At 47.0% G+C, this 27,500-nt stretch overlaps 2 protein-coding genes across 2 annotated transcripts in view; both read right to left on the bottom strand.

The window, feature by feature from the left end:
• slc29a3 (solute carrier family 29 member 3) overlaps nt 1-3,562 on the bottom strand; it is an 8,365-nt gene extending 4,803 nt beyond the window's left edge. The window contains exons 1-3 of the mRNA XM_030378282.1: nt 3,366-3,562; nt 1,701-2,007; nt 569-651 (exon numbers count right to left, since the gene is read on the bottom strand). Coding sequence (XP_030234142.1) covers nt 569-651; nt 1,701-2,006 — 389 coding nt within the window. The 5' untranslated portion in view covers nt 2,007; nt 3,366-3,562. The remainder of the gene's footprint in view (nt 1-568; nt 652-1,700; nt 2,008-3,365) is intronic.
• A 2,374-nt stretch (nt 3,563-5,936) lies between these two features.
• Nucleotides 5,937-27,500, bottom strand: part of unc5b (unc-5 netrin receptor B) — a 23,219-nt gene continuing 1,655 nt past the window's right edge. The window contains exons 2-17 of the mRNA XM_030379744.1: nt 25,714-25,974; nt 25,149-25,292; nt 24,291-24,394; nt 22,138-22,318; nt 21,248-21,415; nt 20,672-20,836; nt 17,704-17,736; nt 15,395-15,589; nt 14,375-14,752; nt 13,293-13,380; nt 12,680-12,854; nt 11,705-11,944; nt 10,988-11,137; nt 9,886-10,050; nt 9,076-9,254; nt 5,937-8,775 (exon numbers count right to left, since the gene is read on the bottom strand). Of these exons, the coding sequence (XP_030235604.1) occupies nt 8,610-8,775; nt 9,076-9,254; nt 9,886-10,050; nt 10,988-11,137; nt 11,705-11,944; nt 12,680-12,854; nt 13,293-13,380; nt 14,375-14,752; nt 15,395-15,589; nt 17,704-17,736; nt 20,672-20,836; nt 21,248-21,415; nt 22,138-22,318; nt 24,291-24,394; nt 25,149-25,292; nt 25,714-25,974 (2,792 nt within the window). The 3' untranslated portion in view covers nt 5,937-8,609. The remainder of the gene's footprint in view (nt 8,776-9,075; nt 9,255-9,885; nt 10,051-10,987; nt 11,138-11,704; nt 11,945-12,679; nt 12,855-13,292; nt 13,381-14,374; nt 14,753-15,394; nt 15,590-17,703; nt 17,737-20,671; nt 20,837-21,247; nt 21,416-22,137; nt 22,319-24,290; nt 24,395-25,148; nt 25,293-25,713; nt 25,975-27,500) is intronic.

Here is a 27,500-nt window from a genome sequence, read left to right as displayed (position 1 = left end):
CCATTTTATTCACGTAGACCTTAAAGGCAAGGCAAGGCAACTTTATCTTTATAGCACTTATCACATAAAAGGCACACTCAAAGTGCTTCACGTAGAAACATTGTCATACAATACAATTAAATAATAGATACCAAAAGGAAAACAAAAGGCATAGGTCGGCTTGGCTCAGGAGGTAGAACAGTTGTCCTGTAACCGAAAGTTTGTGTCGCTAGTTCGATCCCCAGCTCCTCCTAGCTGAGTATTGATGTGTCCCTGAGCAAGACCCCTTTATTGTCAATGCAAAAACATAGGGAAGGAACATGGAGTTCCAGGGATGGTTTGGAGTGCAATGGGTGCCACAACAAACAAAAAAGCTCTTTGATCCTCAGGTGGGCTACTATGTCTGCTAGGGCTTAACACACATCGCCAGGTGTCACGCTCACATTTATTGTCAAGACAGAGATCACAATGAGGGAATTAACAGAATAATAAAGTAAATGCATAAGAAGTGCTCATGTCAATCCACCCAAAGTCTGAGGGGCATATCAGGTGTAGCGTCTTGGTTTTGTAGTGCTCTGTGCCAACACACCTGTTGACCAGGAGGTAGTTGAGAATCAGACACAGTACAGAGGGAACCGTAGATGCGATGGACAGGTAACTCTCAAAGTAGTCCTGAAAGCACAACAAAGAGCAACGACACACTTATTATAATACACACGCATGCCAAAAAAGGAAGTGAGAGTTAGGAAAAAAAAAGAGATACTGTATCCACATTAATTCCCTCTGCTCTGGGTTAGAGGGTTCAGTGTTAAGACACAAAACAAGAAGCCAAGGCACTGGCTTTTCATTAGAGGACTGGACTAACTTGGACTTCGAGTGTTTCAAGTTGAACTGTTAAACCCTTTCCCCTGGTTTTACATTTTGGTGCACGGGTTTCTAGAACATACAAATTAGGAGACTAATGTGCGAAGTTGAACTTAATTCTCTCGCTCTGTTTCAGCTGTCATGGGGTCTCTGCTGCTGTCAAAATACATACATGGCACACATGCGTTGTTGCATCCCAAATCTGCTGGTGACTTGGACGGTGATCTAGTGTGCAATGTGACCAATTCAAATGAATAAGACCCTTACAGAGAGAGACATTCCATGTCAAGACTCCAGGGACATCTCACAAAGAGTTGGCAGTGTAAAAAGTTAAGAGAAATTCACTTTAGAGATTTCAGTTTAAAATCTGGAATCTTTCGAAAAAGATTGACATGTCCGTCTCCAGTATTCAATGTGTATTATAGTATACACATAAGTATTATAGTGTGTAGTTAAAGAGTGCACAGACCAAAAGTAAAATTCCTCATGCAGCACAATCTCAATATTGCCAGTTGGCCTGTTTCATCTTCAATTAATTAATCACGATTCGATTAGATTCAACTTGCTCTTAAATAATGAAAATGGCTCAACTGTGTTACAAAATACAAATGCACTTTATTTTTTCTCTTCACCTTAAACAACAGGTTTTAAGTGCAAACTTGTAAATTGGACAGTTTAAACTTGAGCTGGAAACAAAACTGTCACAAGTCTCAAAAGTGCAATTTTACATCGATCTTATGCCCTATGAATCGATATTGCAAAATTTTAATGAAATCGATCCAAAATCGATTAAATCGATTGTTTTACCCAGCCCTACTATATGCATCAATATCTCTGGTCAACGTAGCCACACTCACGATGAGGTCGGAGCGGGCCTCCCGGCCGGCAGTGTGGTTGCTCAGCTTGTACATCCAGTAGTGTTTGGCGGTGATGAAGAGGTTCCAGGGCAGCAGGGAACCGATGCCCATCAGGAAGAAGGAGATGTACACCAGGCAGTAGGCGTCCTTGGGGCTGTGCCTTGCGGCCAGCGGCAGCCCCGCCGTCGTCGACTGCTCGTTGCCCAGGAGCGGCTCGCCGTCGTAGGTCCGCTCCGGGTCCTCGCAGTCCTCCTCCTCCCCGTACACGGAGTTGACGCTGGGATGGGCGGTCGGCGAGCTGTCCATCCTGAGGCCCGCCCGACAAACACACGCAAGGCCGAAGGGAGGTAGAGAAAGGTGAGTTCAAAAGGGAGACGAGGGAGAGGGGTCTACCAGGGGAACCGTGGGGGAGATGTGAGAGGCAACACAACGGAAGAGAGCGTTTAGGGTTGAAATTCGACGTGACACAGCCGTATTTTCAGCGCCCGTTACGTGTGGAGACCTACTTGTGAATCGTGGGGGGGGCGGGGGCTTTTGACTATCTCCGGTGGGAAATCATAGCATTATTGTCTCTTTTCGACGAGTCAGAGTCCTTCTGAGTGCACGGGACACTGGTTGTCTGAGGAGGACACAGTTAATCCTCAGCTATGGAGACACAACACTCATGTCAGTCTATTGTCTCCAAAACACCAGTCGCTTCTGACCCAAGCAACTCTGAGTCAGAGAGATGGGTCATTTGGAATTCTCACATTACCCAGGCTGGGAAATGTAATATAACACAGACAAAGGGAAGAGGGCACCTGCAGTACACCACCTCACAGAACCGTTTAAGAACTGAATCTTGTCCATGTTCTTACATATTATATTTGTCTTTCAAATGCTGAAGGCATTGTTTTAAGCATTACAACACAAATAGGATGAGAGGATGTGAAACAATTGCTGTCCTTTGGCAGAAATGTGTCCCTCAGCATGCGTTATATACAATTCTGTACTCGGCAGTGACCAGCGGTTCTTTGGGGCATTGGACCCCAAGAAGAACAACAAAGTGATGTTCAAGGGAGATGTTGTCCGCTTCAAAGTCACAGTGCTTTGAATGTCGTCCCTCACCAGAAAAACACTTCGTATGCAGGTCAGCAATTGAATGAGTCGGTCAGAATCCGTGACGCAACAGGAGACAGAGACTGGGTCGTGGTGCAAACACGAGACTTCCAGGATTAGCAAGCAAACAAAAATGATTATGGAAGTACTTTTCTTGTGCACATGATGTTGCTACCGCTTTCGACGAAACATCAGTGGACTGAATCATGAAGTTGTGCAGGGCTGATGTGGCAACCCTGAAGGGTCATGTGCTGGTACCGAGGAGGAAGCAAACCCATTTCCACTGGACAGTCGTTTTCATTGATTGAACCAAATACACGCAAAACAATGCAATGACATGCACAATATTTATGAATTTAAATTGTCTCACCGGGAAGCGAGATCCAGAAGAAGGGTTATAAATAGGGTAGCTCTTGCATAAACAACATCACAGTTGTGCTCCAAATAAAATAACATAGAAATTCAACAATCTATTAATTAATTAATTAGTATATTAAATACATTTAGTGAAAGAAAAGGCTTCCAAATTTCAAGGAACACCATTGTGGATATTGATAGTAGTACTACCTTCTGGCTTTGTTCGTCGGGATTCAAATTTAGCTCTCGACCGGATTCCCATCCAGGATGTAAGTATTTAATTTATGACTGCAGGTTATTTCGTTAGTTCATTGACAGATGTCATCGTTGTAGTTGTTTTCGCCGCTTCAGTATCAGAAACACAGCGACGCGCCGCTGTCAGCTACTTCCGGTATCGCAATGTCAAAATAAAAGCTTCCGTTTACAAACACGGACGACACTTTACAGAATACAAAAAAATACTATAAAATTAGGATTGATTCACTTCAAGGGTCTCTTTGTTTTGAATATATGATAGGAGGACTGGACTAGCCGGAATATATAACTTTACGTAAACCAGTATCTTTTAACCTATCAAATGAAAGAGGACGTTAAAACGTGTTCCATCCTTCCAAAGACATAACGTTACGTTAACCGATGTCCATGATCCAAATTTAACGAAAGCATTACCAAACTAAAAGTTGTTTATAGAGTCATTAAAAGTTTTTGTTGGTGTGTTTTTTTTGTAGACCCTTTCAACGTAAAAGTAGTCGTATAGAAATACAGTGCACAATATATATATGGCCACCAGATGGCACTATTGACTCGCATATCTTGTGGCGTGAGCCAAGTTACATGACAGCCGCGTCATTATCTTGTTCATTCGGGCTGAATTATCCTACAGGTGTAGCTTTGAAAATACTGAATTCTTGGTTTTATAAAGAATATGTTCAATGAAATTCAGGTATTAATATCCCAAAGGAAAGATACATTTGAAGGACTGTAATGTAACATTACGACATTCGAATATCTGAAAACGACTGTTTGTGTTATACATTTTGATACGTTTTGTAATAATTACATTATCACAAATCGTCGCCCTCTTAAAGTAATGGCCTAGGTCATATTTTCAAGTTGTTCAGAAAACAGAAAAAACTGAACCATATATAGAGTTTATGATATTTATGAATCATTTCAAACAAAAGGTTATGACAATAGATGACTATTGATATATAATGATGATAAGATTGCCTAAGTCATTCTGTCTATAGTGACTTAGGCAAAATAAATTCACACTCTTGACAGTGGCGAAGTCACGCCCCTTTCGGTAGAGCTCATGGGACCTATGAGATCGAAAAATATGAATGGGTGTCAATGGAGAGAAAATAATTATTTTCTGGTCCCAGTCTTTATATGCCCTGGATTACACATATGTTGTTTGTGGATTTAAATGATAATTTTTCATGCAAAGAAAACTAAAAATGTTCGTGAAGAAGTTTGATAATTTTAGGTTTTATGTGAGGCCGCTTTGTGAACTACAGCTCTTCGCTGCTCTTCGCTGCTCTCGACGCATATGATATACGTCACCACACCCGCACTTGGAACTCGGAACAGAGATGGCACATAACTAAAACTCTCCACATGCCCCGACTTATAGTGGTTTTCACCTCTTTCTATGCTTTTATCCTCGCCTTGAAAAAAAGTGGTGAAGTGGAGCAGAGAGATCGCCATCTCTGTGCCGAGTTCCAAGTGCGGGTGTGGTGACGTATATCATATGCGTCGAGAGCAGCGAAGAGCTGTAGTTCACAAAGCGGGCTCACATAAAACCTAATATTATCAAACTTCTTCACGAACATTTATAGTTTTCTTTGCATGAAAAATTATCATTTATATCCACAAACAACATATGCGTAATCCAGGGCATATAAAGACTGGGACCAGAAAATAATTATTTTCTCTCCATTGACACCCATTCATATTTTTCGACCTCATAGGTCCCATGAGCTCTACCGGAAGGGGCGTGACTTCGCCACTCTAGCCATTACACTAATTGGGTAGGATCACATGATCTGTTCTACTGAGGATGTTGGGGATTTTACCAGAGATGGCCAGCATCACAAAGAGCTGATTTAGGCAAGAAAATCATTTTGGCAAAAAAGTGACTTAGGCCATTACTTTAAGAGGGGGACGAAATGTTTCCAACAATGTGTAAATCCAGAGAAATCTGGTAACGGTGCGTTTCAGTTGGTCGCCTATTAATGGCATCATGACCCCTTTACCCAGCCACTAGGCTTACGCGCAAGATAACAGCATTGTTCATAAAGCTATTCTAAGTGTGATTGTTATGACCACAGATAACAGCACGGGGTTTCCCGACAATTTAATTTACCACATACCGATAGCAAGGCAACGTTACTGAACGTTATCGAACTATACTTGCAGGAGATCGAGAAAACATAACCCGAGTACGACATTCAAACATTATCTTGTTCAGGAACATGGTTTTTGCCTGATTTATGTCAGATGCATTTCCACTGGAATTGTGCTGAAGACAACTCCCATGTTCCCATGCCACTGTGCAACTTCTTCAAAGAACGTCTTTTATTGTTTTGATTGAAAGACCCCTAGTGGAATAAATGACATATCTTCAATAACCACTCAGGGTTTGTATCTGCTCATTGATTTCTAAATAAATCAGTGTTTCAAATGGAAAATATGGAAATCAGTGCTCCGTGTATTGTGTAATTCTTGGTTTTACATCAAGACATGCTCATATAATAAAAAACACACATCATAATACTATTGTTAAACTAAGAAATATAATTTATTGCATAAAAATTGTATTTAGATACAGGTAAGAAGGCTAGACATATATTTACAATTGTTTGTTTTTACAGGGAGAAAACATTTGAACAGAAACCTGTAATTTTATGTTTGTGTTTTGTAAAAACATTGTGGACTGACTTTAAGAACAAATGCACATCTTTCCATTTAGGCAAGAGCAAATTGCAAATCGATTCAACCCCCGGATCATCTCTCCCGACGCTGTGACCACAGATCCAATGTGTACTCAAGAACTCAACAACAAATAAACACTGACGATTACAGTAGGCCAGTCTTTTGCACCACATTTGGGGCTTTGGAGATGGCAGTCCGTGGCTTCAAGGTACCTTGCGAGCCACTTTCCTGGGGTCTCCTCAGGGAGGCGTTTGTTCGTGATGTTTGTGGCCATTCCGTCAGCCGTAGTTGTCGTACTTCCATCACGTCTGTGGTTGCCTCGGATAGTGGTTCATTCCTTCAGAGGCAGTTGGAGAGTCTCCAAAGAGACGACAAGTGTTGTCCTTTCTCTTTTTTGTTACACTGTCATTTTAAGCCACTCAATGCTACAAATCAATCAGAAAACCCTGTCAGTGTCCTGATCTGAAAAAATATATTTATTCTTTCAGGGAACAAAAGAAAGAAAATGCTTCACTGTTCTTTTGTACTTGCATAGCACTTACAAAGAGAATTGACAAGTCAAAGCCAACACACTTGTGTCTGCATGTGCCTGTTTGTACACACGCACACACAAGAACACTCACACGCTTATTTTTAGTTCATTCACACAAAACAGTGAAGTGACTCACTGTTATAGAGGAGGGATACTGCCTGTGTTTTGGTTTTTCGGGTAGGGAGATTTTAACACTTTTTTTTTGCTTCAAAGGAAAATAAAAAATAGCAATTCTGGGGGAGATAATGATGATAATGATGACAGCATTTGAATATAAGCATTAATGCAAATAGCTTGAGGACCCTGAGCAAAAAGCAGGTGGTTTTTAGTAAAAAGCGAAGCAATCTCAAATAAAAGAAGCAGATACATATAGAAATAAAAGGGGGTATAACTTGAGAAACGCATACAAAGATGGGTGGTAGAAAATAATTAAAATGGTCTTGAGGTATAGTTCCTGGTCCATAGCTAGTTGATACAAGGCAATTGTAATCCATTGTTTAACAACATTATCCGTTAAAACCAATAGAGAATTGCTTCAAATACAGCGAAGCAAAGTGTATACAAAATATAGCTTACAGTATATCTACCTGGACATGTATACCACCTCTCATGTTTTCAAATACAATTAACATCTTCAATAAATATACTGTTTTGAAAAGAAAATATAACCCTCTATTTGAAACTCCGAAAGCCACTGTGTGCCAAAGATGGCTACTCCATGATTAAACAGCAGGACGATGCTAAGAGCTGTGCAGTGATACTCTAGACGACCAGAGCAATCGCTGCAAGGCCATCGAGAAACGAGGGGAAAGACCAATCCACGAATATGGATAATAACTTAGAAAGGAGCGTTCCTTAACTTTGAAAGGGTTTTTGTTCATGACCGATTGGGAGGAATGTGGCAGAGCAATGGAGGGTAGCAAGAGATAGACATCGGAGAGACAAACAAAAATGTTATCGCGGTATTCTGTGCCAAAGCTCTGAGACATTAGCCGATACAACATAAAACCACCGGCCCGTCTTGAAACTAATGTTTCAATCCGACCTCCTACATCATGGAAAGATGCCCCTTTATTAATGCAGCCCAAATCATAACCACTACCACCCAACACAATGCTCTCCTTGATATTGTTTGCCCAGTCAGTCTCTGTACGACCAGTTTTTTTCCGTGTTGCTGTCTGGTGGTGTATGTACCATGAGCAGGGTCGACCAAGCTCAGCACAGCCTACCTCTCCCTCCCTCCCCTCCCTCCGTCTCTCTCTCTTTAATACAAAGCTGGAAAATGAGAACATGAAGACATTGCATGGCTGCTGCAAATCAAAAGCCCCTGCCAATAGGTGTTTAATCATGCACTTTCATGCTGCTTCCAGAGTATGGGTATGAGATAGCGTTTGATTATGTGTGTGTGTGTGTGTGTGTGTGTGTGTGTGTTTGTGTGCACGAGGAAGTGTGTGTGTGTGTGCATGTAATAACATGTTTTGATTCAATCAATACTTGGATTTTCGTCTTGTGCTTCCTAGCAATTCTATATATATTTATATACATACACAGATGACGGCAGAGCATGTTAATTCTGTAAGAACATGATTGACAGTGCTTGAGAGACATATATGGACACCTATCTCAGGCGACCATATCTTCATATTGGTTTTCTTTCAATATGCAATGTCTCTCGATATACTTCTTGCAAAGCTCAAACTGGTTCTTATCCATCAGTGGACGGCTAGCATGGGAATGGGGGGACGGTGTAAACATATCTAAAGTGAGTGATTGGGAGACACAGAGAGAGGGAGATGAGGCAGAGGTCTTAGGTATCCTGGAACCAAATTGATTTGTCCTGTGATAAGTTGTGCAGGGATGTGCTTATTCAGAGGCAGGTCGTCTACCATTTTCATTATTGTGGCAAAGAAAAATATATATGTATGTTTGTGTGTGTATATATATATATATATATATATATATATATAAATCTCTCGCCTGACCAATCAGCAATCCACCTCTGTTGTCATGACAACCAGCACCTCACTTTTGCCCATCTCCTCCAGCGCGCCCGCAAGCGAGACGAGGTCTGCGTCACCTTGGTGACAAGCTTCCCATAAGTCCAGCAGAACACCTGTGGGGCTGGGCTTTGTTGCGAAGTAGTTCAAGTACCTGGGGGAGAGCACAGACGCACGGGAGACATGCTGTCAGCGGGCAGAACCACAAGAAAGAAAAAAAAAGCACAAAAGCAGGGAAAACATGTTACCGCCAAACACTGACTCACAAATACCGTGGTCTCCGGTCGACGGATAACAAACCCACACACACATATACATACCCGCACGCACACGTACACACGCACACACACACAAGCGCACACACACACACACACACACACACACACACACACACACACACACACACACACACACACACACACACACACACACACACACACACACACACACACACCTGTCAAAGCCCAGGCTGTGTGCTAGCAGTCTCCAGTCACAGCCACGAGCGCTAGGGGCGTCCAGGCTGGTGCAGATCTTCTGACGGATGGAGGCAGGTAGGCGGAAGGCATACGGTCCCACTTGGGAGGAGGGCAGACAGCAGCCTCCCGAGGGGACGGGAGAGTGAGGCGGCAGGGTCTGCAAACGGGCGAGCGCAGCACCGTGAGACTCAAGACCCACTCGGAAAGTCAAACTCCAGCGATCCGAATGGGGCAACCTGTACCGTCAAGTGGTCACATGATGGACGCCAACCTCTAACCCCCCCCCCCCCTCTCACTCGCTCACAGCCCCCCCTCGTACTCACATCAAGTTCGACAACATTCACCAAGTAAGTGCATTGCTGCCTTTAAATGGTTATGCACAGGGCCTTTGTAGGGTTCAGGCGCTACAACACAACACAAGACTTAGGATCGACGGGTACAACCCTGTTGGACAGAGACGCTGGGAGTGGTTAACGTTGTTTGACGCTGAGCTAGGATCAGTTCTTTTTTATGTATTTCTCTGTCATGTATTGTTCTGTTTGTAAGTTTGCGGCTATCTCCCACGGATGTTAACGCGGTGATGGCTGTCCTAGAGTTGATAAACATATATATATTTATCTCTTTCCAGGCAAAAAGAGGTGCTAAACTAAACCTCAACGAGACCGGAGTCAATCGTTCCATAAACCTCCGCAACAAAAAGACCTAAAGAGTGTCCTAGTACTTTAAATGAACCAATGAACGATCAATAGTCCCGTCCCGTCCCCCCCGAACACGGGGCGGGGCCGTACCTCTTGGATGTCGGTGTGCAGCTGGAAGATCTGCCCCTCCCCCTCCACCTGACGCACGCAGATCTTGCAGGTGAGCTGGGACACGGCGAGGCTGCCGCGCTCCAGGCTGAAGGCGCAGTGCAGCGGACGCTGGCTGCCGCTCCAGATGTGGTAGAAGGGGATCTCCTGGGGTCACGCACACACACACACACGCACACGCACACACACACACACACAGACAGACAGACAGACAGACAGACCGACAGACAGACAGACAGACAGACACACAAAGACAGACACACACACGCACACACACACACACAGACAGACAGACAGACAGACAGACAGACAGACAGACAGACACAAAGAAACAAAGACAGACACACAGACACACACACAAAGAAACACATACACACACACAGAAACAAAGACAGACACACAGACACACACACACAAAGACACACATACACACACACAGAAACAAAGACAGACACATAGACGCACGCACAGAAACAAAGACAGACATGCAGACACAGACACACGGGCCAAAGGGAGAATAACGTTAGTGGGGCATTGGGGATGAAGAAAGCAGAACCCAACTGAGAGCCGGTTCTGAAGTTTGAAGTGTCAGCACCGTCCTGGGCACCTGGGGCTCCAGGTGCAGGATGACGAGAATAGAAGACTGTTCTCAAGGAATATGTTTCGTGTCTCCGACGGATGTGCACCGTAAGTCTTTTTTAACGAGCGCGATTACGTAAGCTATTGTGCTGAGCACGGACGGAGAGAAAAACAAGCTACCGTCCAGAACCTTCTTCCTCACAGCAGCTCATCGGACTCTAACGTTTAGCTGAGCGTTGTAAACTGACAGCGTCGGAACTGTTTATCAACACTTTTCACGTATCGCACATCTCGCCGAACAGAGAAACCCCCCCAGGGCGTTATTTTTCTCTCACACCACTAGGGGGGGCGGTGTAATCTATCGCTGATCTAGTCACATTGAATTCCTGAAAGCGGGCATTACGTTACACCTGGATAAACCACAGCCAACGTTACGCACGTGGCCCCAGGGCGACTGCTGTAGCAGGCTGGGTCTCACGGGGGAGCCCGGTGGGGGGAGACAGACCTGGTATTTGGCCAGCAGTTTGCTCCTCCAGTGGCCGTGGGGGACGTCGTGGACGGAGAGACGCAGGTTGTGGTAGGTGTCTTTGAAGAGCAGGGGCTTGGGCTCCTCCAGCAGGAAACCCCCTAGGCTCCTCTCCAGGTCCATCACCTCCTGCTCAGGGACACAGACCGAGGGGGGGGGGGGGGGGGGTTAGCGTTTGATACCGGATAGCCTTGTCTATCATGATTACAATAGACACGGCCATCTTAAGTGCTTTGTCTTTTACACTTAAAAATGGTACTTGGCATTGTGTAGCATCTTATCCTAGCTAGCGTGGTTGTATAGAAATGGAATGGGTTAACCTAGCGATTGTTTGTGCTTGGCGCTTGGTTCTATGAACATTCTTACTGTACCGACAGTGATATATAGCATTGTTTCTCTTTCTTCTGACAAATGTACTTACTGAAAGTCGCTTTAGATAAAAGCATCTGCTAAATGCCCTGAATGTAAATTTAAATGTTAATGATGGGAAAAGGCCATTTATACTAAACTTTTAGTCAATCGAGTCAACTCAATTTCGTATAATTTTAAGATAAATTAAACATATTATTATTAATATGACATTAACAAATAGTAAATACAACTATATATACAGATAAATCCATATCGAATGCATTCATCAACAACAACAACAACAACGGCGTCGGGTTAAGGGGCTCGAGGAGGCTGAGGCGGCACCTTGAGTGCGTGGGCCGTGTCGTGGATGCAGTAGATCCGCAGCGTGTAGTCCAGGGAGAGGCAGGGGGCGCGGGGGCCGAACAGGGCCAGCTGCAGCCGCTTGCAGGCGGGCTGGGGCGGGCAGGACTGGCCAACCAGGCCGTAGGTTCCCAGCTGCTCCATGAGCACGTGGCAGCTCTCCTCCTCCAGCTGCAGGTAGCAGGGTGAGGACAGCGTCTCCTCCCCCACCGTCAGCACCTCCTGCCGGAAGGGTGGAGGGGGAGGAGGAGGAGGAGGAGGAGGAGGAGGAGGATATGAGGAGGAGGAGGAGGAGGATAAGAGGAGGAGGAGGAGGAGGATAAGAGGAGGAGGAGGAGGATAAGAAGAAGGAGGATAAGAGGAGGAGGATAAGAGGAGGAGGAGGATAAGGAGGAGGAGGAGGAGGATAAGAGGAGGAGGAGGAGGAGGAGGAGGAGGATAAGAGGAGGAGGAGGAGGAGGAGGAGGAGGAGGATAAGAGGAGGAGGAGGAGGAGGAGAAGGAGGAGGAGAAGGAGGAGGAGGAGGAGGATAAGAGGAGGAGGAGGATAAGGAGGAGGAGGAGGAGGATAAGAGGAGGAGGAGGAGGAGGAGGAGGATAAGAGGAGGAGGAGGATAAGGGGAGGAGGAGGAAGGAGGAGGATAAGAGGAGGAGGAGGGGAAGATGAGGAGGGGAAGAGGAGGAGGAGGGGGAAGATGAGGAGGAGGGGGAAGAGGAGGAGGAGGAGGGGGAAGAGGAGGAGGACAACAACAACGACGAGAAGGAGGAGGAAGATAAGAAAAGGAGGAGGAAGAGGAAGATGCGGGAGAGGAGGAAGATAAGGAGGAGGACAAGGAAGAGCAGGAGGAGGATGAGAGGCACACACACAGAGGTTAGCACAGCAACAAGGCTACGTTAATAACAGCAGCACCGTGTCGGAGAAGCAGCCCCCATATCCTATCGATTGCCTCCGCCGTACCTCCCAGGCCCCCTGGTGGGTCTGCGTCTTGAGCGTGAGGGTCCAGTCCGGCGTAGGGGTGTCCAGCTGGGCACAGTGGGGCAGGGTGAGTACCACCGGCCTGTTGAGCAGCATGCCGGTCGGCCCACAGCTCACCACGGGGGTCAGGACCGTCTGGCTGCCCTCCGAGGGAAGCCTGCAACATCAAAGCGCCCACACACACACACACACACACCACACACACACACACACACACACACACACACACACACACACACACACACACACACACACACACACACACACACACACACACACACACACACACACACACACGCTGTCAGGCGGCGCACAAGTCACCTGTCATCACCACAAATGCTTTACTAGCACGGAAATAGAAACGGTGGCATCTCGTTAAAAGGAGGGGGTTTGTGGTATTGCGTCGAGGTACAAAAAGTAAGCGACAGGTATTTCTCGCGAAACCACCTCGGCTCTCGGCTTTGAAAAGGTTCACAACACCACTAAGTACTTGTTACATAGAGCTGTGACTTGTGTCTATTTTCCTCTGTGGTCTGAGATCAGTGCTAGGGCCTGGGCGAGAACAAAAGCATTTGATGTGTTGGGTTGCACTCACGTTGTTTTTTCCCACTTATTGATAATGAGGTACATCTCATAAAACTTCCCCTGGGGAATAGTGCCAGAGGGCACCAGCAGACTCACACCTGGGAGGAGAGAGAGAGAGAGAGAGAGAGAGAGAGAGAGAGAGAGAGAGAGAGAGAGAGAGAGAGAGAGAGAGAGAGAGAGAGAGAGAGAGAGAGAGAGAGACTTTTATATAAATAGGGACAAAGGGAGTGTGAGGGGAATGTAGACAAGGTGAGAGACACAGAGAAAGAGAATTTCTGTGAAAGAGAGGGCGAGAAACACACACATACAGAGAGGATAACACAGAGACTAAACACTCAGAGAGAAAAAAAGGAAGCAGGAGAAAAAGGCACACAGAGAAAGAACGAATAATACGAAAGAGAGACAAAGAGCAACAAAGAACAAAACAAAGAAAAAAGGGAGATGCATATTGTCTTGTTTGCACAAGACATTGATTTTGCCAACAAGCAAATAAGCAGACAGCTACCAGTTACTCTTCTATATTAATAGAGCCTAGTGCCGCCACTGACCTGGTAGTGAGACAGACCTTCCCACAAAATGAAAAATACAATCCACCATAAAAAATCACATGTTACTCCTTCTTCCCAAAAGGCCATGATCATAAAACACTGCATAATAACCAATAACCATCCACCACCAATTACTCAAACTAACCCAGAGATCTCAAACTACCCAGAAGCCCCCACTCCTTATAGTCAGAATCAAACCACAGCATCTGCATTAGAGCTGGGCGATTAATCGATTCAAATTGATGGTCAATAATCAATTTTTTTTTCAAAGAAAATCGATTATAAAAAAAGAAAGAAAAGTGTTTAGAGTTTGGCTTAAATCTGTGGTAACCAAATGTTGCATTCGTTAACCATTAATAACTTCAAATAAAATCCAAACTTAAAAAATATAAATATTTGTAATTTATAGATTTTTTCTTTTGTTGATTAAAATCGATAATCGTGTTTGGTTTGAAAAAAATCAGAGATTTAGTTTTTAGGCCAAATGGCGCCGCCCTACTGCGGACCCCCCCCCCCCCTCCCCAGGACCGCTCCCGTCCCCCACCTGTGTTGGGTATGGTGAGCCGTCCCCCCAGGTGGCCCAGGGTGGCGCTGGTGCTCAGGCCGGGCTCCCGGGACAGGGTGTGGCCGGCGTGGGGGCCCCGGTCCCGGGCCAGGGTGCCCGTGCACTTGAGGCGCAGGATGTCGCCGTCGGTGAGCGAGCGCGCGTCGCCGGGCAGCTCCGTGGCGGACGACAGCGTGGACGAGTTGTACACCTTGATCTTCAGGTTGGGCAGCGGGTCCAGCAGCGGGGACATGGTCATGGGGATCTTGTGGGGGCTGTCGTGCGCCGCCTGCTGCGTGGAGAACAGGGGCCCGCGGAAGGTGCCCGCAGAGGCCGTCAGGTCGGGCGGAGCCGAGGGCTGCAGCAGGTGGGGGTTGTCTGGGCGGGGGGGGGGGGGGGGAGAGGGGGAGGGGTGTCAACGTGGTGCTGGCCGTTCTGCACTTTATAAATATATCTATCTTTATATATCTATATCTATAACTATATCTATAACAATATCTATATATCTCTATCTCTCTATATCTCTACTTCTATCTCTCTATATCTATCCATCTCTCTCTCTCTATATCTATACTTCTATCTCTCTATATCTATCCATCTCTCTCTCTCTATATCTATATCTCTACTTCTATCTCTCTATATCTATCCATCTCTATATCTATATCAATATGTCCGTCCGTCCGTCCGTCCGTCCGTCCGTCCGTCCGTCCGTCCGTCTGTCTGTCTGTCTATATAGAATTATAGATCTATAGATCTATAGAGAGATACACATGCACGGACACACAGTGAAGGTGTGCACGTTGTTGACAGGTAGTGCTAGCATCCTGCGGAGGCGCGGTATGGCTACTCCACCTTTAGGAACCCCTAGAGGAGCGAGGGGGGTCCCGATAAAGGAGATAAGAGGAAGAACTCCCGGTAGAAAAAAAAAGGCTGACATTTTTTTAATTGATTCAGAGTGCAGCGTGGTTCTGTTATCTACTAAACAACGGTCCGGGGGTATGGTGTGTGACGCGGACCCACCCTGCCGGGGGGGCTTGTAGTTGCCGGGGTGGAAGGCAGCGGTGAGCGCCGACGAGGAGTCGGTGATGTCGCCGTGGAGATGGCGGCACCTGTGGCGGTAGGCCAGCACGGCCACGCAAAGCACCAGGATCACGCACAGCAGCAGCGCCCCCACCAGGCCGGAGTACACCGCCACACCCATGCCCGGACTCAGAGCTGGAGGGGGCGAGAGAGAGAGAGAGGGGGGGGGGGAGGTCAGGTTGAGGAGGCAGGCACACACACATACACAATCGCACACACTAACGCTTAAATACACACACGCAAACACACATACTATTCGGTTCACACACACTAACAATTAAATACACACACACGCAAACACACAAACAAACACCCACACACTCACACATAACACATCCAGGGGTATAAGGGGATTTAGGAAGTGGGTTGGAGAGTGAAAAGTAGGGTTATCCTTCAGTTCATCTCTCTCTAGGTCTCTCCAGGTCTCTCTAGGTTACCCTCATGCTTACTGCTGGGCTGCTAACGCACCCCTTCCTGCCTCGCCCTGAATCCCTAAAGCATAGAGACAAGGAGTGCTCTAGGTAGTCACGCGAGAAGAAGAAGAAGAAGAAGAAGAAGAAGAAGAAGAAGAAGAAGAAGAAGAAGAAGAAGAAGAAGAAGAAGGAGGAGGAGGAGGAGGAGGAGGAGGAGGAGGAGGAGGAGGAGGAGGAGGAGGAGAGAGAGAGAGAGAGATTAAGAGTGAGAGCAACGGATTGAGGAAGGGAAAGCCATCCAGAAGATGAAAGTTTAATGAACGACATTATGAATTTAAGGGAACCTGAACCAAACTGTATCTCTAAAGTAGCCGCTAAATAAGAAGAGAAACTGAGCAGAACATTAAGTGTTAAGTATCCATGCGAAAAGGGAACCTGACCATAACATTAAGCACTAAAGTAGCCATGAAGTGCTACTTAAGTGCTACGGTAAGGGGGACCTTAGCAGAACCATCAGCCCTCAAGAAGCTTCACTAAAGCAGCCATACGATAAGGGAAACCAGAGCAGCACCGCCAGCACTAAATAAGCCGTACACTAAGGGAACCTGGACAGACCTGGAGGGGAAGTGGGGAGGGGAGAGGCAGGCGGCTGGAGTGTGTGTGTGTGTGTGGGGGGGGGGGGGGGGGGGGTTGGGGGGGCGATGAGAGGAGCGGGCCAGCTCACGTGGCGAGAATGAAACCCGACCAGACAGACGTCCGCCCTTATTACCCGAAAGGGAGCAATCCGTGGGTCGGCTGCATTACCGAGCTCGCTTTCGGCGGGCCTCGCGTCGCACTCGGGGCCCGCCGCAATCAGCGTCAAACGTGAGATGTAAACATTAATAGTGATCACTTTAAGCAGAGGGGATGTCCACTGTTTGAACAGCGGCTGAAGGAACAACAACCCCGACCGACCGCGAGCGGCTCCGGCGGTGTTTGCAAAGAGGCATTTCATCGAGGGGAGTGCTGCTGTTACTAAACGAGAAGTCTTCCTCTCCCCTGGAAGACTCCTACCACCCCCCCCCCCCCCCCATCCCCGCTGACATGTTAGCTGAGCGCCAGCTGAACCGTGTAGAGCGGTTCACCTGACTGCATCTGCATGAACTTATGTTGGCTGTTTGCTGTCGTTTTAACTCAGCGAGCTTGTCTTTAACCCAGCAGGGCACCACAGCCGTAATGTATATTTAGAACGCAATGAGCTAACGGGGGAGGCAGTTAACACCGAGACGTAGGCCGTATTAGATCAACACACGGGACAAGACACTGTAGCGCCGCAGGGCGGGAAGTCAATTAATCGGTTAGTCAATCAGGCAGAATATTCTTTGAATCTAATTCTAATCATTGATGAATCGTTATATCAATTACAAACTAACCAAAGTAGTTGTAGATGGTTGGCTGCTTTAAGTTAGAGCAAATTTTAAATCAAGACTAAATGATTAATTGACGGATGAATTTGTTGCAGTCGTGAGACAATGCGACACCACTGCTGTGATGGCGGGATGGGCCAGAAGTCTAGTGATGTCATCAGTGGGATAAATCAAAGATGAGGTACTTGGGGGAATAGAAAGTCTCAGAACAGTTCATGCACTTACACACATGTTAGATCTCCTTGAATAAACATCCGTACGCACGCTCGCACACGCGTACATGCACACATACACACATACACACATACACACATACACACACACACACAAAGGACATGGACACACTCAAGTGTAGAGACATAACAACTGCAATAAATGAATAGTGAACAGTGTAGAGGGAAAGAGTGAGGCCATGAAAATATGAACTTACGATGGCTTGCCTGCTCAATAGAAATCTTTTTATCTGTTTGAGCAGGAGAAAAACAAAACAGAAAATAAAGAAAACAAAAGGCTGAATCAAATGGATGGAGAAGCAGTTATGCAAAAAGAATGATGCAGTTAAATCATGAACATGGAGAAAGGCAGAAAAGAATGTACTACTCCGGGGGAATCTAAAAGTAAACAAGCATGAGCAACCTCAGAATATGAAAACGTAGCATGGATTATTATACTTGTGTGTGTTGTTTTTTCCCAATTTTTTTTTATGAATCATAATGAAATACAAAAGGACACGATAAGGGAAAATGATTGCGAGAGCGCAACTGAAATCAGATGTGTTGATATACTGGAATCATTTTCAGAATAACCCCTCGAAGCAAGATATTGATAACATACCGAAACTCCCAATATGAGACGCTTTGTTCGCCACGCTACTTCTAATCCCTCAAAGCACTCTAGCTTTCACGGAAAAGGGCCTAAGCTACGTTGTGAACTTTTATCTTTAAAACGAAATGAAGACAGCTGACTATATCGTCAATTTTACCCTTCATATATTTAAACCAAATCTATCTATAGCGCAATAGAACTGACAAAAAAAACAGAACATTGAAACTAAGTCGGCCAAACGAGCAGCAGAACTAACTGCATTGTAAATGGGATGTCTTTGTGACCAAAGACCTAGAGACCTGTTCTAAAACAAATGTTATCTCCAACCTTCATCTTAAAACAAAGTAAAATCGACTTATGTCTGTGTAGTCCACACACAATCAAACATGCACACAAACACACGCGCGCGCACGCACACGCACACGCACACGCACGCACACACACACACACACACACACACACACACACACACAGATACAATCCACCATGTTGTGCGGACAGTGTTGCTTGAACATATCTCTGCTCTTAATCTCTGCCTCGCCTACACAGTCTTCTTCACAGAACTCAGGAAAAGTACGTCCATTACTGTTGACATATATACTCACAAAGAGAGTCTGGAGGGCTACAACCTAAGCATCCATAGATGCAGTACGCTTGCAAGGACGATTATGCAGGCCCATTTGGGTTGGGCTGTATGCGAGCCGTTACGCCCGCATGCATGTGCGCACGGCTCGGTGTGTGTTGTGGTCTCGGCGCCTGTGCGCGGACATGTGTCTCATCATGAGACTTGAGGCGCTGTTGCATTAGCGCGGCTGAACTGCACCCGGCTCAACTAGGGACTGCTCGTCTCGTCGCGGTCAGACTCACCGACCGCTGCACGCTCCGCAACCTCTCGCTAATTTCTACACTCAGTCGTGATTTCCTGACAGTCTGGCGCAAATCAATCCGTGTCTCCTCCTTCTGATTCGACTCACTCTGTGTGCAACATTTTTTCCAAGAAAATGTGTATGAATCATAATGAAATAGAAAAGGAACGATGAGGGAAAATGATTGCGAGAGCGCAACTGAAATCAGATGTGTTGATACACTGGAATCATTTTCAGAATAACCCCTCGAAGCAAGATATTGATAACGCTACCGAAACTCCCAATATGAGAAGCTTTGTTCGCCACGCTACTTCTAATCCCTCAAAGCACTCTAGCTTTCACGGAAAAGGGCCTAAGCTACGTTGTGAACTTTTATCTTTAAAATGAAATGAAGTCAGCTGACATTATCGTCAATTTTACCCTTCATATATTTAAACCAAATCTATCTATAGCGCAATAGAACTGACAAAAAAAACAACATTGAAACTAAGTCGGCTAAACGAGCAGCAGAACTAACTGCATTGTAAATGGGATGTCTTTGTGACCAAAGACCTAACCAAGCATGTGTTCCAAAAACAAACGTTATCTCCAACCTTCATCTTAAAACAAAGTAAGTCATATCGACTTATTTCTGTGTAGTCCACACGCAATCAAACATGTACACACACACACACACACACACACACACACACACACACACACACACACACACACACACACACACACACACACACACACACACACACACACACACACACACACACACACACACAATCCACCATGTTGTGTTGCTTGAACATATCTGCTCTTAATCTCTGCCTTGCCTACACAGTCTCCTTCACAGAACTCAGGAAAAGTACGTCCATCACTGTTATATATACATATATGACATATATACTCACAAAGAGAGTCTGGAGGGCTACAACCTAAGCATCCATAGATGCAGTACGCTTGCAAGGACAGCTATGCAGGCCCATTTGGGTTGGGCTGTATGCGAGCCGTTGCGCCCGCATGCATGTGCGCACGGCTCGGTGTGTGTTGTGGTCTCGGCGCCTGTGCGCGGCGGACATGTGTCTCATGAGACTCTGATGCTCGTCTGGTCGCGCTCTGACTCACCGACCGCTGCACGCTCCGCAACCTCTCGCTAATTTCTACACTCAGTCGTGATTTCCTGACAGTCTGGCGCAAATCAATCTGTGTCTCCTCCTTCTGATTTGATCCACTCTGTGTGTGTGTGTCGACGTGAACATACGCCCGGGCCTGGGTTAAATGTCCGGGGCCGTGCAAACGGATCATAGCTTTAAACCGCCGCCTGTGTGCGGTCGCTGTGACCCAGGTACACAGGCGACGACAGGATTGTGCGTCGCTATAGGCAATCGCGACACTGGGGCGAGGAGCGCAGCCGGCGTGATTTCATCACGGCCCCCGCAAATCACATTTCCTCCTCCCTCGACTCAAACAGACGTCGGACTCCTCAATGTATATTATTGCACGTGACAGGATTATACACCCGCTCTGTGAGTTGATTCAGACAGACACGGCCGGCATAATTCCAAACGACTTTACGCAACGCGATATTAATATCGAAAGATGCAACACATCGGCAAAATAAATAAATGACCAAAAAAATAAAGAAAGTGAAAAAATAAGTTGTGTTGGGTTGCTATTCAATTAAGAATGTCACGCTGGGTGGGACGCGGGACTTACTGCGCGTGCACAGGCCCTCCGTGCAGTTCTTGCTCTCCATCATGCTGCCACTGCAGTGCTGGCCTCCGTTCCGGGGCGGCGGGGCCTGGCACTCGCGGCTCCGCCAGTGGGTGCACTCTGTCCCACATGCGGACCACTTGGCCCACTCGGTCCAGCCCCCGTCCACTGGGTGACAAGGACAGACGAGTCAGAGGGAGAGGGGCAGAGAGAGGGGCAGAGAGAGAGAGAGAGAGAGAGAGAGAGAGAGAGAGAGAGAGAGAGAGAGAGAGAGAGAGAGAGAGAGAGAGAGAGGACAAACGGAAGGTTCCCGTTAACTTTTGAGCATGAATGTATCCATCAGAGCATGGTAGCACACTTCTGTGAATAGTTTCAATTCTCTTCTCCCCTTCCATCCATCAAACAAAGAAATGATCCCAGATTTGAACAACATTCTGAAAATATCATTGAATCAGCGCGTCATGCAATCTATGTTAACCCCACGGGTGTCGCGTCTCAAACAACGCTTCAATCCCACTCCGCCATCCAACAGAACCACATCTCAGTCACTCCTCCACCGCCGCGTCCCGGCTGACCCACCTGGACACAGCGTGGTGCACGTCACCCTCTGGAAGGGCGGGCCCTCGCAGAAGGCCCCTCCGTTCAGCGGCGCCGGGTTGGTGCAGCTGCGGGTCCGTCTCTGCCAGCCCCGCCCACAGCGAGCGTTACACTCCGCCCACTCGGTCCACGACGACCAGCCGCCGCTCACTGGCGGAGACACGACACAGGCGTGTTAGGGGACCGTCCGCTTGAGTCGGTCTAACACCCCCCCCCCCCCCCCCCCCCCCCCCGTATTGTACATTGGTGTGTATATAGGACGAAGCTGGGGGGGAGATGGGATCCAAAATGGCGGGATGGTGACCCTATTTCAAACAAGCTCTCCCGTGTGCTGGGTGTTACTTTGAAAGCAGATCGGGATCCTCATTTGCAGGGGATTGGCAGGTTGAAGAAATGGTCTCTGATGTCGTTCTGTGCAAGCATCGTGTGTGTGTGTGTCTCTGATGTCGTTCTTTGCAAGCATCGTGTGTGTGTGCGTGTGTGTGTCTGTGTCTGTGTGTGTGTGTCTGTGTCTCTATGTGTGTCTGTGTCTGTGTCTGTGTGTCTGTGTGTGTGTGTGCGTGCGTGCCTGCGTGCGTGCGTGTGTGTGTGACAGTGAGAGTGAGAGAGTGTTTGTGGCTGTGTGTGGGTGAGTGAGTGTGTGTGAGTGAGTGAGTTAGTGAGTGAGTGAGTGAGTCTATGTGTGTGAGAGAGTCAGAGATTGTGTGTTGCTGTGTATGGTTGAGTTGCTGAGTGAGTTAGTGAGTCTTTGTGAGTTAGTGAGGGAGTGAGAGAGTGAGAGCATGGGAGTGAGCGAATGAGTGAGTGAGTCTGAGTGAGTGTGAGTGATTGAGTATTGCGTGCGTGTGTATGTGTGTGCGTATGGGTCTCACCATAGACGATGAGTGTGGCCGTGCTGCTGCGTCTCTTGGCCACCACGTTGCGGGCCACACACGTGTAGTTGGCCGTGTCCGAGAGTCGTGCCTGCTTGATGATCAGGTCGTGGTCGATGGTCATCAGGAAGTTTGAGTCCTGGGACGGGTCGATCACATCCTCGTTCTTCAGCCAGTCCACCTGCGGAGACACGCGCACACACACGCACACACACACACACACACACACACACACACACACACACACAAATATGCACGCACATACACACACGCACACACACACCCACACACAGTATTATTAATACAGTATGATTTGATACAGTATGATAATATGGAGGCATATCACAGCCAGAAATAGTATGCAAAAATGCGCGCGTAAAGACAACTAACACATCTGTGCACAAAAAAATATTATGGGAGCACCTTTGCTGCTCTCGCACGCAGTTTTCCTACGCACTCTGATCTTCTTTCTCCTCTCAAAGTGTTTTATTCATTTTTGTCCGGAATAGTCCGAGCACCCCTTGAAGTACATGGTTGTTATCAAGAGGTACATCAGGAAAGCTCCCATTTAAACAAGAGTCTACTCAAGAACGAATGTCTCCGAACACGCTTTGGAGAAATATAAAGCACAGTGTAAGACCTCAGACCGCTTGCAGTGGTTAACAACACATATTACCATGCGGGCCTTGAATATAAGCAGGCTCCTCAGGCACAGTACACCATGGCCATGAAGCTTGAATATTAGCAGTACTGGAGGTTATAGAATATCAACAGACCAGGGAATATAAAAGTAAGAAATGCTGATCAGGAAATAAATACCGCTTTTGCATCGCGGTAGCTAGTGTACCGTAGTTATTTAGTATAACGATCAGACAGCGACCGTCTAATAGAGTCGAATGTACCAGCGCTGTCGCTGGATTCGTCTATCTGTATTTATATACAATATTAAAAACGAAAATGGAATCGCTCCCTACATGAGGAGCTTCCACTGCTTTTTCTCGGGAATCAGAGACATCCACATCTACATGTCATAGGTGCGAGTATCCAATCACGTTCTGGGATTAATGGCTATGGCTGGCCCCGCCCACTTAGTCCCAAAATGAGAACCAACACGCAAGCAGAAAAACATATCAGAGCGAGCAGGAAAACACTTTGCGAGCACGAGAGCAAAGACAGCATTTGTGTGCACGGGGGGGGGGGCTGCTAAAGTGAAGCGAGCTGCTTCACTTTATGCGTTCGCTCAATGAATGATTTTCACCTCACAGGCTTTATTATCTAAACCCTTTGAGGTGAAAGTCATGAATTAAGGGCAGTAAAAGTGCTCGCAATACTAATTTGTGCGGGTGGTTGTGTTAGCTGTGGGCAAGCTCAACCTGAGATTTGCTTGCGAATTGTGACGTTCCGCCATATGATACAATATGATGAAGGTATGATTTGAGGGTTCAGACCACAGATTGTCAGCTCTGAGGGTTTACTGTATGCACCGCTTTGAGAACCCAACTTCCACATTGAAAAAACTCAATGTGAAAACGTGATCCATATTTAAACCACATAATAATAATAATAATAGATTCAATTTATGTAGCGCTTTTCACGTACTCAAAGCGCTTTACATAGGGGCACAAAAATAGATAAACAAGAAAAACATGACCCCATATGACCCCACATGACCCCATCCTGGCTGCCTGGTCATCACGTGTGATGGGTTGGGACTAGGGCTGAACGATTTGGGGAAATAATCGAATTGCGATTATTTTGACCAATATTCCGAATGTGATTTAATATGCAATTACTCTAAATTATTAAGTTCCTTATGTTCTGTATTATTCAATAAAAGGCAATAAATCATTCTTTAGTATGACCAACACAGCATTGGAAGCAGTCAACATAATAACTGCTCTTTCGTTTAGGCCAGGCTGATGTGTTGAGATTAATTTATATTATAACATCTTTATATTACTATTGGCTTGTAAAATAAATATAAATCTTACTGAACTCCAGTCAGTAACGGTAACAATTAAAAAAAAATCGCAGCCTTTGCGATTTGCATAGCGCGTATCGCAATTTCGATTTGAACTCGATTAATCGTTCAGCCGTAGTTGGGACGTGAGGGGGTCTGAGGGGGGGCCGAGGGGGGCTGGTGGGGGCCGTACCTCGGCGGGGGGCATGCCCTCTGGGGGGCGACACTGCAGCAGCACCTCCTGATCGAGCCGCACCTCTCGACCCAGCGGCTCCTGCTCAAAGTTCTTCCTCAGGTCTGCAGGGGGCGACACAGAGCTGGTGAGTGGCCCTCAGGGCAGTGGTGTGAGGGGGGGTGGTGTCGACACAGACACCATCAACACACACACACATCGGTAGACAATCATAAGGACGCTCGCATGCACACACACACACACACACACACTCAGACACACACACACACACACACACACACACGCACACACACACACACACACACACACGCACACACACACACACACACAAACTGGCAAACACTCACAAGGATGCTCGCATGCACACACACACACACACACACACACACACACACACGCACACTGGTAAACAATCATAAGGATGCTCACATGCACACACACACACACACACACACACACACACATACACACACACACACACACACACACACACACACACACACACACACACACACACACACACACACACGTATACACACACACAAACTGGCAAACACTCACAAGGATGCTCGCATGCACACACACAGACACACACACAGACACACACACACACACACACACACACACACACACACAACACACACACACACACACACACACACACGCACACACACACACACACACACACACACACACACACACACACACACACACACACACACACACACACACACTGTTAAACACTCACAAGGATTCTCGCATGACATACACACACAAACACACACATGCAAACACACAATCCCAAACACACACACACACACACACACACACACAGAGCAGCGTGCTCTGGGTACTGACAGGCGATGCGGACGTAGGCACGGCTGCTCTTGGTGGTCCCGGCCGAGCTCCAGGCCACGCACTGGCACCAGTAGTCCTCCAGGCCGAACAGCTCCTCCACCTGGGTCCTGGACACCGAGATGTCCACCTCCCTGACCACCAGACCTGCACCCCCACCACCACCACCACCGCCACCGCCACCGACGCAGGAGAGACAAGGAGAAGGAGGAGACTGGTTGAGCTGTGTTATGTCAATAGATGTTAAGTGTGGATAGGAGACACACACGCAGAGATGCACCCTGGATGAACTGGTGAGTCCAACGCGGGCACGCCCACACACACACACACACACACACACACACACACACACACACACACACACACACACACACACACACACACACACACACACACACACACACACACACACTACACTAACGGAGTTCAAATCAAGTCCAAACATGAATTAAGTGAGGCTCTTGGTCAGAGAATGCAGCCATCCCCTCTGCATGCGTGAGTGTGTCTGTGTGTTTGTGACGCATTGATCTGATTCATCCTCTGCAGGCTGTGGCACCGTGACTCGTACCTGAGGCCTGGTCCAGGCTCTCGCGGGTGACGTGGTCGTTCTGGTTGACCCACTCCCCGTTACACTTGAAGTAGATCTGGGTGGCCGGGGCAGCCCGGCAACGCATCTGCACGGGCCGGTTCTTCACGATGAAGGCGTCCTCCGGTTCCAGCTGGAACTCCGGGAGGGGTTCTGCCGGGGCCGACGGGAACGACTCGGGGAGAACCTCGGTCTGGCTGTAGTCGCTGGTGTCTGGACGGAGGAAACACACACACACACACACACACACACACACACACACACACACACACACACACACACACACACACACACACACACACACACACACACACACACACACACACACACACACACACACACACACACACACACACACACACACATAAGTACAGTATACTCAACGAAGGGTTAACTTGAAACATTAGCCTCGCCTGGCGGACATTTTGCACGTAAGTGTACGCAGGTTGAAGGTTGAGAAGCAAGATGGCCGCCGGCCAGGTGTATGAGGTCCACAGGCGACCGTAGAGGCGAGGGATAAAACCTTCAAGTCGAGAATATTTCAGGTGGAGGCTCTCCCTCACCTCAACCCTGGTTGAGGTCGGAGAATATCTTGGAATAATTCATACATTTTATGATGTAAAATGATATTGATTTTGAAATATTCTACCTCGTCCCTCTCTTTAGAGAGATAGCGAGAGAGAGGGATATACAGAGAGAGAGAGAGAGAGAGAGAGAGAGAGAGAGAGAGAGAGAGAGAGAGAGAGAGAGAGAGAGAGAGAGAGAGAGAAACAGAGGGATGGAGAGTTACAGAGAGAGAGAGAGAGAGGGCGAGAGAGAGAGAGAGAGAGAGAGAGAGAGAGAGAGAGAGAGAGAGAGAGAGAGAGAGAGAGAGAGAGAGAGAGAGAGAGAGAGAGAGAGAGAGAGAGAGAGACGCAGAGAGAGACAGCACTCTGGTCAGGTATATCCAGAGAGCCGTGCGTGTCTGAGGCAGTTTGGAGGTGTGTGAAGCCAGCCGTAGGGTTCGTGTGAGCACATTCACCACGTCTCTAATATGCGGCAGAATGTACGCTTGATGGCGGGCATGACTCCCTCCCCGGTAGAGAGTCAGTCAATTCCTGCAGGGACACTTTAGCGCAGCAAGGAAATCCAAAGGAATAATGTGTTGTACTGACCTTTGACCTTTATACTTCAACCCCCCATCCACCCTCAATACAGCTCCCACAGCTTAGGTTATTCAAAATAATATTGCCATAAAAACAAAAAATGCAAAAATAATAATGATAACAATAATAATGACGATTATTATAATAACAATTCTAATAATTCTAATTATAACAAAAAACGAAAATCCATTGATAAATGAATGCTATAACTGCTGATCTTCTGTCTTACAATTCGGTGGCATTTGAAGTGGACCAAGCAAAAGCCGGGTTTATATTTTCTGGAGATGTGAGATATGAGACACACCAACATGTGTGAGGACGATTGATGAGAGCCCTTACTGCTGCAGAGTGGTGTCTTTATCTATAGAAAGCCAAGGCTAAGAGCGCGGAGGCGACAGAAAGGAGCCAGTAAGGGTTGACAACATGAAGCAACAATGCAAACTAACATCCCTCATATGTCTGTACAGTCATGTCGTCGTTGCCTCGGTGGCTTTTGATTGATAAAAATAAATAAAAGCAAACTGCGTTACTTAACACACTTAATCCTTGCAGGAAGCGAGTGTTGTCAGCAACGGCGAAACACTCATGGGTAATGAGTACAGCCGACACCGCAATATATCTCAT

This window comes from Gadus morhua, chromosome 15, assembly GCF_902167405.1.
Source record: "Gadus morhua chromosome 15, gadMor3.0, whole genome shotgun sequence".
In the NCBI taxonomy this organism is placed as follows: domain Eukaryota; kingdom Metazoa; phylum Chordata; class Actinopteri; order Gadiformes; family Gadidae; genus Gadus; species Gadus morhua.
Note: the sequence above shows the minus strand (reverse complement) of the source record. Positions and strands in the feature narration are given on the sequence as shown.